The sequence below is a fragment of the Chrysemys picta genome, chromosome 4 (genome assembly GCF_011386835.1).
Source record: "Chrysemys picta bellii isolate R12L10 chromosome 4, ASM1138683v2, whole genome shotgun sequence".
Taxonomy (NCBI): Eukaryota; Metazoa; Chordata; order Testudines; family Emydidae; genus Chrysemys; species Chrysemys picta.
Window position 1 is genome coordinate 43,568,201 of NC_088794.1, and position 12,101 is coordinate 43,580,301.

General features: G+C 37.6%; 1 protein-coding gene across 48 annotated transcripts in view; it reads left to right on the top strand.

Moving 5' to 3' along the window:
- Positions 1 to 12,101, top strand: part of SOX6 (SRY-box transcription factor 6) — a 456,705-nt gene that overhangs the window by 403,252 nt on the left and 41,352 nt on the right. For all 48 annotated transcript variants that reach the window (XM_065594763.1, XM_065594780.1, XM_065594788.1 and 45 more), the window contains one exon: positions 9,621 to 9,729. In XM_065594763.1, the coding sequence (XP_065450835.1) occupies positions 9,621 to 9,729 (109 nt within the window). The remainder of the gene's footprint in view (positions 1 to 9,620; positions 9,730 to 12,101) is intronic.

Sequence of the window (12,101 nt, forward strand, 5' to 3'; positions counted from 1 at the left end):
ATTTATCATACATTGTCCAGTGATTTCTGCATCCTGGAGGCCGTTTTTATTATAGCTTTCCGTCTGATGTTGTATCACATAATGAAAGACCCTATCATAACACAGACACTCACAATAGTAGAATTAAAGTAACTGTAAGAAAATCAAGTCTGAATGTCTGAATGCAGGTATAAAATATTTAATTTTACATATATTTTGTAAATGTACAGTTTATAAGATTACATCATACTGTACTTAAGATGTGTGGCTACTGGCATGTATGTACAATCTAAAGTTATGTAAATGTGTCCATTTCCAAACTCCTGTGGAAGGCAGCTAATTTTGCTTTGTGCAGTTGCGGTCTGCAGTATGCCACAGCAAAACTGAAATTGATGACTCCTTTTTTCTCTCCCAGCAAAATTGTTTTTCTTAGCAGAAACTAGAATAGTTTTACTCTTTGTTATATTAATGTGGCTACTTGCTAAAGATGCGTTATCTTGTAGTCCTCTTTAAATATTCAGCCTGGAATATTCACCCAGTGCTTTGCTTGAGAGAGAAGTCAAGTCCAGTTGTTTGAGCATAGTAATGGAAATCAAAGTCTCTTGAGTTTTGCCGAACTCTGACTCTAAGAATGACCAAATTTTCAGTGAAATTCAGTCATGGACATATGTGCAAAGTAATAGTATTATTGCCCAATTCAGCAAATCTTATTCTGTGAACTCTATGGAGCGGTTCCAGCCTCTTTCCAGTGAGGGAGCTGCACCCCCCTCATCACAAGGCCCTGACCCCCTCCGTGGCCCCACCCCATGGCCAAGTCAGAGCTGGAAGCTGGAACCAGGCAGCGTAAGGAACTGGCTGCTCACAGCTGGTAAGAGCTGTCTGGGTGCAGGGACCTGGCTCCGGGGCCGGCAGATCCCTGGGGGAGCAGCAACTGTGAAAGGTGGGGCCCAGGAGCCTGTGCCACAGCGGGTCAGTCTGAGCGGGTGGTGTGCCCTGGCAGGTGGGTACATGGGCCAGGGGCTGCTCTCGGGCTCCCCAGCCCCTACCTGGGCTTACTTCTCCACTGGTGCTGGAGGTGGGAACCCAGCCAATAGCTGCCACTCTCTCCACTCTGCCTTCAGAGCTGGGTAGCTGGAGAGCAGCAGCTGCTACGAGGGTGGTGGTATAAGGCAATTTTGAGGTGGCTATAGCCCCCGCAACCCCCTTTGTGCCACGCTGGGAACTCTAGTTCACTAGAGGAAAATGGGTTTTCTGCTGCTGTGAGTTAACTGAGTTACTCCAGTAACTGAAGTGGTAAAGGGTTGTGCGGCCATGCTGAAGGTCCTAGGTTTGTACTCTGCTGATGGGCCATGTAGGACTTGGTACATGGCTATGTTGGACATGTGGCAGCTGAGTTGCCCTCACACACGGATTCATGCCCATTAGCATAGGAAATAAAGTAAAAAGAAGTAGAACAATCCAATTATTTCCTGAAGAATGTGTGCTCAGTATCATATTTTGTTTAAAATAATATGATAGCACATGTATGTGTAGGACTAAAAGAAAATGTGTTTTCTAAATTGATGCATTCATATTCTTTACACTTACAAGTTATATAGGGCTGGCTTACATAATTTATCATTGGTCCATTAAATCCAGTACTGTGCCTCTAGCAGTGGCCAATACTTGAGACTACAGAAGCAAATTAGCCTCCCTCCCACAATGCACCGGGCCAATGATCCACTGATGTTGGGTTGTGAGGGGGGAGCAGCAAGGAGAAGGAGGGAATGTCTACTTGACCCCTGCAAGTGAATAACTTGTACCCTGGAACGGAAGATTCAATAATCTGCATTTTCCCATATGTTATTACAAATGTTATTAATGGCCATAAAATTATTCAGCCTGTTTAAAAACCAGTGACAGGTCAGGCTTTGGGCTCCTTCTGACCTCCAGTGAATTCTACTGTTTTATTATATGGTGTGTTAAGTGGTAATTCTTTTTGTTTTATATTTACCAGCTGTTAATTTAATTGATTATTCCTTTATTCTCTGGGACTAATCAGTTTTCATTAATCTATGCAGAATTCAACAGTTCATTGTTTTTAATAAAAATCCTGTCGCGTTTCAGTTGAACTGTATAATTTTACAGTACAATGCTGTGTGAATGTGTTGCTAAAACAAAGAGTTAATCAGAAAGTGTTCGGATACTGCCATGCATCATGCCTTTGTGCATGAATAAAAAGTTGGAAACCGCATAAAAGCAGTAGTTGGGTCACCACACAACTGGATATGCTTAAGTCTGAACGCTTCATAACTCTAACTACTGGGGAGTTGCAAACTTATAAATAACCTTGCAATTGGTTAAAACCTTATTAAAACCATATGAACAAAGATATAAAACATTTGGTTAAGGGGGTTCAGTAAGTGCAGTAATCCTGTTGAAAGTAATCTAACTGAGGTAGATCCATATTTTAGGAGTGTCTGCGCAAGTGCTGCAATAGTTAAGGATCTGTCTGTCAGTATTTAATAGGTAGGAGGGGAAGGATTAACTCATAAAATCCTGTCTAGATGGAAATATTTGGCTATCTGAGTTTTTTTAAAGAATTAACTATATTCTGTGTTATTTTTAAAGGCGACCTGAAAAGCAATAAAATCCAGTAATGCAAAAATATGTGTTGAGTGCCACTAATAACTATGGTATACAGGGACTTCACCTTAACACTCCTTTAATATTTCTTCACTCAGATCTCATGACATCCACCCCAACAATGATGGAGGCTTCCTAGTATTCTCATCCACAGGGCACTTAAAAATCATGAGTCAGACCCTCTAAAATCATGCAATTTGCTTAAAAATCAATTAAAAAAATAGGACAGTGAGTTGTTGATATTTGTCTTCTGGTTTTTGAACCTATAATGTTCATGTTTCCAAATTTTTTTCCACAGACACAAAGGCTAGAATCTTAGCTTTCATTATATTAAAAAAAAAGTGATATTTGCATATGTTCACCTGACTCCAGGAGCTGGGGCTTTAAGAGACCCAAATATCGTGAGACTTGCAATAAAATCATGATGGTTAATAACCCTAGAATCCTACTATCCTGTGATGCCCCAGTATGTGTCATGTTGTCACATTCAGAATAGTGGAAGCCAGCTGAAGCATGCAGCCGGTTAAGCAGGATTAGTCCTTCTTTCAAATGCATTGCTTGTTTTTTCAACAGTATTTTAACACAAAACAATATATTTTAAAAACGGGACTTAATGTTCTCCCTTCCCTCTGAGTAGGGTACATGCTTCCAGTGCAGTTCAGCATGGTACATCGGGGCACTATGGGAACGTCTACATGGAGATAAAAGCCTTGCAGCCCAGCCATGGCTGGCCTAGGTCAGCTGACTTAGGCTTGGTGGGTTCGGGCTGTGGGGCTAAAAATTGCTGTATAGATGCTTGGGCTCTGCGAGCCTGAGTCAGCTGACCTGGGCCACCTGTGAGTTGTTTATCTCCATGTAGATATATCCTGTATTGCAATAGGCACCTGTAGGCTGAGGCAAGGATTCTTTTCTATTCTAGATAAGTTCTTATACGACCTTCATTATCATAGTATCTGAGTGCCTTATGGACATCCTGGAAATCTTGAAGGAGAAAACTAAAGTAAGATTTCAAGTGAGGATATACTATATTGCCCTTTTAGTCTGACCACTGGGAGCATTACCTTCATATTGTTAAAGTTACTGGGATTTGGTATTTTATCTTGTCAGATCAACAAAAAGTCACAGACATTTGGAGTTCATTCATCCAACCTGTACAAAAAGTATACTGAAACTTTTAGCAAAATGGCCCAGTTATTAAAATTATTTCTTAGCTTTTCTCTCACGCATGTGCACACACATACACACACTCTAAATCTTTAAATGCCTCTTGCCACAGAGTGATATGATACCTTGTAATTTTAGACATGCAAAATATTCATGAGAAAATATCAAACTTGGGACAAACATTGCCAAAAGTTTGTGAACCTGGGACAGATTTATGGTTCCTATTGAGAAACCGTGAGAAATTCTATGATTTTTCAGTGTTTCCACCTATAACTTGGCCAAAATTGATGGGTTTGGTTAAGTCCTGCTTGGAGTTTGTTCACAACTGGAAATCAAAGCAAAACCACATGAATTAAAACAGGAAAAAGGTTCATATGGATCCCTGTGAACTAATGCCACCAAGTTTTCTCGGAGTTCTACATCTACTGTACTACGTCTTTCAGGGTTTTTTATATTTCTGACTACAAATTGATAGGATAGGATAGTTCCCACCCCCCAAAAATACAAAATTTAGAGATAAGGCTGAAAGTCAATTTGTAATGATTCCTGCTGTGCCAAGATATTGCAAAAGATTCTAAGCAGAGGGTGATTTCACTTTCCAGCCCTAGCTATAAAAAAGTAGGAGGAACTTGGTGGGGGAAGTTTGGGGGAATTTATGCCTTGACCTTTGCAGGATGAAAGGAGGATGGACTTGTGAATTCTCCCAGAACAATGTTTCCTGATTCATAGGCACAATGGAGTGGTGGGTTGGAAGGACAAAGTGTCAGTCTGAGCTCTGAATTGCTTTGTTGTTGTCGGTATAAGTCGCATTCTTAGGAAACTATAAGATTTTGCTGTGATGTCTGGGGGATTTATTCTCACAATTCCTATTAGCATTAATAGGGATAGTGTGAATGAATCCCTATAAGTTTTGCTGAAAATTTCCCCTTTGATGTTTTGAACTCAGGTGTTTTTTTTTGCTGTTTTTTACATTCCACGGTATGTAAACAGAGTAGACCACAAATAACAAATAAGCCTCTAAAGAATTAGTTGAGACATTCAGTGTGGAATATCCTAATTGTAATGTATTTTGTATGTAAAGACGTGATAATTATTTATAGCGTACTAAAATTGCAACTAAAATACTGTCCTCAGATATATAATAGCCCCTCAGGCATAAGCTCTGTGGCTTCTGTGAATGACCCATATTAATTCAGACTCTAGAAATTGGCTCTTTAAATAAATGTTGGCAACTGCTGCCAAGTTAAACTATTGAAACAAAGAGTATTACATCATTGTCCAGCCATGTCTACTTAAATAAAATGTATTTGTTTGGGAAAAAAAATAGAACAAACCCCTTTCACACAAGGATCAGCTGGTATGCCATTTTCCAGTTTCGTCTGAACACACATTTCAGATGTGGAAAAAGCTAGCATGTTGAACTAATTTGAGGCATGGGTATAGTCTGATCAGTCTTGGTAATCCAGAAGGGAGGGGTATCCAGTGTATTATTACATTTCGTATATTGTTTTTCAAGAGATGGATGCAATCAGTCATCTCGCATCTGGTTTGAAAAAAACTTGTCTTGCTGGCAAGTAAACTGTTATTTAAGTACACAATCTACTGCACTACTGAAACAGTTTTGCCAAACTTGTCCAAGTATTCTCACAAGCTTAAAGATGGTATAAATATCATTTATAGCAAGTCGTTTACTTCAGACTATATGGAATGCCTTCCTGTTCCCCTGATCTAAGTGTCCCAGTTTACATTATGGCCTTTATTGCTTCTGTTTGATGGAATGATCAGTAAAAATTTAATGACACTATAAAATAATAAAAATGTCATTAATTTACCACGGATCTTGGATGCAGTGGTTGTAAAGTTACATTAATAAACAGAATATTTTTTACAACAAAAAGCATTGTTACGTGGGAACGTATAAATAACACACATAAATTTAAGAGCAATTTTACTGTTAGCACACACATTATTATGGAATAGCCAATAAGTGTATAAAACATAGTATATAAAATTTTATGAAAATATACTGTGCACATCAAAAATTCAGCTTTTATCTAAGTGCAGAGAAAAGCCATTATTGTGTGCTTACTGTTTCATTGCTGTTCTTCCAGAAGATCACAATTTTATATTTGTTTCTAGTAATTTGAAGTTTGCAGCTTTTTTGTAGGAAGGGCCTTGCTTCCGCCACTTCTCGGATGACTAAACCGTCCCTTTACCTTCCACACACGCAGGAAGAATTGATAATCCCTGCCACAGAAATGAGGGAAAAGTTGCTAATTTAATGCAAAGTTAAAAATAATGCCTAAGGGGTTGGCTGGCTTGCTCAGTGACTCTGGAAATAAGGGATAATAATCTAGCAGTCTATCTGTCATCGCTGGGGCTGTTCCATCATTGACTGTGATAACATGTGAATATGATGGATGCCACAGTCTTGTGGCTCGTAACGTTTAACATTCATCAGCTCTCACTAAAGGGGCTTTATCATTTAAATATCTTTATTTAATATGCAACATCTACCTCATACATCATAATTTCAAAGCACTTAGAGAACCAACAGCCCTACAACACAGTGGAACAGACTTTAATTTTTTTTAATAACTTTTATGTTTTTTGCATGTTTGTGACTCACAATGCATAAATAAGTGCCTAATCATGTCACTGAATGAAAATGAAGATTTGGCTGTTGCAAGAAGAATTTTTTCCTTCTACCAATTTTAAAGTAGTGATTAATTTTTACTGTATTTTTAACATACACAAAAACACAGAAGGCCCAAACTGTGCTTGAGAGAGCTTTCAGTTTCAGCAAAAGTCCCTGATCCTGCAAATTTTTAGCTCCATTGACTTCTGTGGGCCTACTCCCATGAGTAAAGATTTACAGGATCAGCTTTGTATGAATATACGGCAGATGATACACAGACAGTATTAAAGAATATTGTCCACCTGTTTAGAGTTCCAAAATTACCTTTTGAAAAGGAGGTAAAAACCACACCCTATCCCCGCCTGCACATACGTGTGTGTGTGGGGATGTAATGGGTATGTGTATTTGTTTGTTAATAAGTATGTGCTTATACACGTGTGTATGTGTGTGTGTGTGTGTACCCCCAAACTTTAAAAATATTTTACAATTTGTACATGTAGATGTTCATTTATGTGGCTATAGGCTATGTAGAATTTATTTTCCTTTAGGACTTGTTTGCACTAGGAAAAAGAGTGGGTTTTTTTAATGTGATAACTAACACAGTTTAAAATCATAATGTAAACAAGGTAAGTTGTGGTTTCACCATATGTTAGCTGGTTGACGTGAAGCCTACTAGGATAAGCCCTAAAGAAAGGAAAAGGTTGGGACCTAAACAGGTTGAGTGTCCCTTTGAATATTAAGTTAATAAAAGCATTTCATATAAGTTTACTAATACCTCATCCAAATTGTGATATTATAAGCATCGCTGTGAAGAATATTTTTCATTGAAAAAAAAATCAGACTAAAAAGGCATTCCAATGTATATATTGAGAAATAATAGCTGTGGTATATTTTCCTATGAATTGAAAACCAGAGGTTATTACTGAATCATAAGTGGACTTCAATTCTTTTAGAAGAAAAGGTATTATTATTGTGTAAGCTTTCTCATCTTACTATTTCTGCCCTTATCATGTAATTTCCCCTTTTCTCCTTCTATGTCAAAATATTGATATTCTTTCAGAAACTTTTTTTTTCTTTTCTTTAACAGAGAATATTTTCTGGTAAAAAATCAAAGAGAATGAATGACTAGAAAGATACTTCAAATGTGCATATTGATATATAGCAGGTTCTGTTGAAGATATTTCTCCTTCTTCTAAACCACACGTAACGATTGTTCTTCCAAGAATACTGCAGATGCCATGTTAACACTCCTTTAGAAAAGGCTTTAATGTAAATATTTGGAAAGAGAAACGGTGTCTGCTAAAGGCTGTTTTTTTTAGTACTGATTTTTGCTTTTATTTTGAGTGCAAATTGTGAAAGTCTAAACTAGCCCCTCAACAATGGAACAAGGAGCACTTGAAAAAAAATCATTCCTATCTGCCAGCAAAGCAGATTCCATTCTGATGGTACAGGACTATGATTAGATTATAGAACATCTTTGGGTATAATGGTTGGCCTTGTATTGTTAGCTTGCCTGTCTCATTTCCTCTCTGTGTCCCCTCATCAACAGATACATTATATAGGAAAGCTACACTACAAAAACAACTCAGTAGCATGGAGAATGTTACTCCATTATGAAAATGCAAAGCTAACTTGTAAGATGGATGGAAGATCTTAAGAAACTTTTAAAAATGCAATTAGTACCTGAAACTCCTCAGCTGCATGTTGTGGTGGTAAACCCAGTGAATCGGTTTTGTGCTGTGTTTTCTTCCCGTGTAGATTTAAACATATTCCATGATCTGAAGAATCAAAAGGCTTCCTGAACAATTTGGCTGATGGGAATTAATTATAGAAATATAATGATATTCAAAAAATAATCAGATTAGACAGCACAAATGAACTGAGATTGAACAAATGAGGCACAACAGCCATCAAGTAATTGTATGTTTGGTCTTTAAGAACATTTCTAAGTTTCTAAACATTGTGCAGGAGAGAAAACTCATGATGTTTTCTTCTTATGTCTAAAATGCTCAGTACAGAACTAGGTCATTGAACAATAGACTGAACAGCAATCAGCACTCTACTTCTGCATAATGCATTAAGTATAACATGCAGAAACTGTTCGCGGAGCTGAAAGCTGGTATTTCATGTCTGTAAATTCAAGCTGACATGACATTTAATATTGTTTCATAGTAATGAACAACAAGGTTTCATTCATTCACAAGTACAACATAATACCAAGTTTAGTTTGAAGAAGTAACAACAAGGCAAGAGGGAAAACATGTTGTGTTCCTTCAAATGAGAACACTAAATTAATGATAACTACTGAACACTTAGCTACTGATATAGAGTACTACAGAGACTCACATTGTGAAGGAATATTGCACTGTCAATTGTAGTGCTTTTGCCCTGTAGTTCTTTGATTGAAGATTGGGTTAACACATAAAATGCCTCCCTTAGTTTTCATTTTACAGTTCCAGGTCCAGCTTTCCTGTGCAGGTCTCCAGCTCTCAAAGGCTTTGTGTTTTTCTAGGAGCAAGCACCGTCCTGTCTCTTTTTCAATTCCCATTGAGGTTCAGTTGAAATTCCTAGACAAAATAATAGTATCAATTCTGTCATCTACTATTCCTTCTTTGAATACTTGTCTTTGAAAGCCTCTTGCATAAAATTCAGACTTGTGTTTTCTCAGGGGTACGAATGCAAACTTGGATCTTTTAGTGGAAAAAAAGTGCTTTTTCCATTAAATTAGCAGCATGTTTTAATAGGAACTTTTCTTTCAAGTTCTAAATTTTAGTGTCTCTCAAATGTCGATTGTTTTTTTTCCAGTTTAAGTCACAAAGTTTAGTGGAAAGACAAAGTGTGCAGCATAGATCAGCACTGCTTCCTGCCAAAAGTTTTCTGCGGTTGAATGTACCATCATTTATACATTATAAAGGTGCAGTTCAGCCTAATTTGGAAGCTTCTATGTATATTTTCACATTGAAAACTTAGGGCCTGATTTTCAGAAGTGCGGAACACTCATAATTCCAACTGATATTGATGAGAGCTGTGGGTGCTCAGAACCTATGAAAATGAAGCCCTCAACTTTATGTTCTAAACTATACTTTTAATTAAAACCTGCTCATTTAATTCACTCAGGAAAAGAAAAGAAAAGGCATATGTCTGTACATAAACATACACATAGACATAGGACTAGGATATAGGGAGCATTAATAGTATCTCTTGTCTTTTCCAGGAAAGAACACGCTTTGAGAATTTAGGCCCACAATTAACAGGGAAACCCAGTGAAGATGGAAAACTGGGCCCAGGAGTCATTGACCTTACAAGGCCAGAAGATGCAGAGGGTGAGTTGCTGTTATGAATACACTGAACACTGCTTCCTTAATTCCCACAATGTGACATGGAATGGACACATAGCTAAGTGCCTCCCAGTATCTTTAATGGGTGGTGTGCAGCTAAATTCCTGGGCACAAATTTAAAACATTTTGCACGTTTTTATCAGATAGTAACATATACATAGCAAAGGACAGGGAAAAAAAGAAACAAAAATGGTGATACCTTACAGTGTATACTCTGAGCCATCCTGAAACACCATTTAAGATATGTCTGCATTGCACACTACGCTTGGGCTTGTGGGACCCAAGTCTGTCGACTTGGTGTTTCCAGGACTGTGCTTGAGCGTCCACACTGCATTGTAAGCCTGGGTTTTTGACTGCTGAAACTGGATTTCACAGCTGTGCTAATGTATCCAGACTGTATTATAGGTTGTTTATTAGCTTCTTCCTTCAATTACCATTTGTTGCTTGTGGTTGGCCACCTAAGTTACATGGAATTGTTTTTGCTCTCTGAATCTTTCTGAACAGGAGAATAATGAATGGAGAATAATCCATAAATTAGTTACAGAAAGACATTTTAGATAAATAATCATTCATGCTAAAATTAATAAAGCTCTCAGGAATCACATGCATTTTCAAAAATACTCTGATTGTCCATATATTCATAAATGGAGAATTTCTATCTCAGAGGAAATACTGCTATTTTAACATTTGTGTTTCTCCTGAAGGGTGACAAGTTGCAATATCAAAACTATTCATGGAACAAAAGTTCAGCAAAATTTTTATTCAGACTCAAAATATTTCAACAGTAGCCTACATCCATCTGGGCTGGGAGTGTCTAATGGAAGTTGAAGTTAAGATGACTCATCCAACATGATTCTCTGTGGGCTGGGATCCCTAGTCACACTGCATTTTCCTGATGATCTGCAGTCATGGGAGTCCCATGATGCACCGTGGCAGCTCATCCAGAGGGGAGCCACAGTGCATCATGGAAAATGTAATCCAGCCAGGATACCAAGTCCATAAGGGAGAATGGGGGCATGAAAAACTCAGACTACAAATCCCATGAGACATTGTGGTTGCTCTGACAGATAGTGATGAATGTCACACTGACATAAATATTTTATTTAGATTTTCCCAATGGAAAATTGTTGGATTTTTTTCAAAATCAGCATTTTCCTGCTAAAAATGTTGATTTTTCTGAAATCATATTTTTCAGTGAAAAATATTGCAACAGAGAATTCATAACCGGCTCTACTCATAAATAAATAAAATGACACCACTAATCATTGTGAACAAATCTTGTCATTTTGAATCCATGAAAATATTAATAAATCAATTTTTTGTTCTCGAGTCAAATAACTCCAGTCCTGTTTTTGACTAGATAACATCACTGCATTATAATTATAAATGTTTTACAATGTACTTTATGAAAACTGAATATTTTTTTCTAAAAAATTAAGAAATATAAATCTGATAGCTTGCCTCCTTATATCTGGAAGCAATGAATCTTAACCATTAATTCAAAACTCCATTTCATCCATTACATGTTCATATTTCTTGAACAGCATCAAGTCAGTGCCTCCTAATTTTACTCTGTGTAAATGCAGATGATGTACTGGAACTAGTTTTTCTGACGGACTTCTTTCTAGTATTTCCCTGGTTTTGTTCATTTCCCCATATCAACCTTCCTCTCCTTAGCGTGCTTAAGCTGGTGTCTTGAGACACATCCTGGTACTGACAGCCTATCCTGTTATTGGATAGTACAAGAACGAAGTCTTTACATATGTAACTTTTGTGCCAGCTTAAGGACGTGTAACCCCTCCTCAATTTAGAGCTAGTGGGGCAGTTGTGACATGGTGTGTTGCCATGTGGGGAATCTGAATTCATGAAAGGATTCAGGTTACCAGGCTTAGCACTAGCAGCAGATAGATGTCTCTGGAAAGGGGGTGCTGGATGAATCCTTCTGCTGTTCTGTAAAAAAAAGAGCTGGCAGGAGTTCAAGAGTGAGCTGCTTATTTCCCCTTCTGGCTGTAGAGAAGGTTGAAGTTATAGCAGATATTGCAGTGCTGTGCATAAAAGACATTAGAATACCTCTCAAGTTTTGTCCCTTATCCTTGGCAAGTTATCTAAGGGATGATTCTCCCAGCATGGCATGTCTAAGAGTGGCTCATTGAAAATACTAAGGTTGAAATGCCAACAATTAAACTATGACCTCTGAAGTTCTGTACTGTACAACTAGCTTTGTTAGTCTCCAAGACTATTTACACTTCTTCCTAATTATAAGTGAGGCTTGTACAGATCTTTCCAGTTTTTCAGCATGTCACAAAATTTTTATATGTGCCAATAGCAACCTGTGCTTACATGTGTGTCCACTTTAG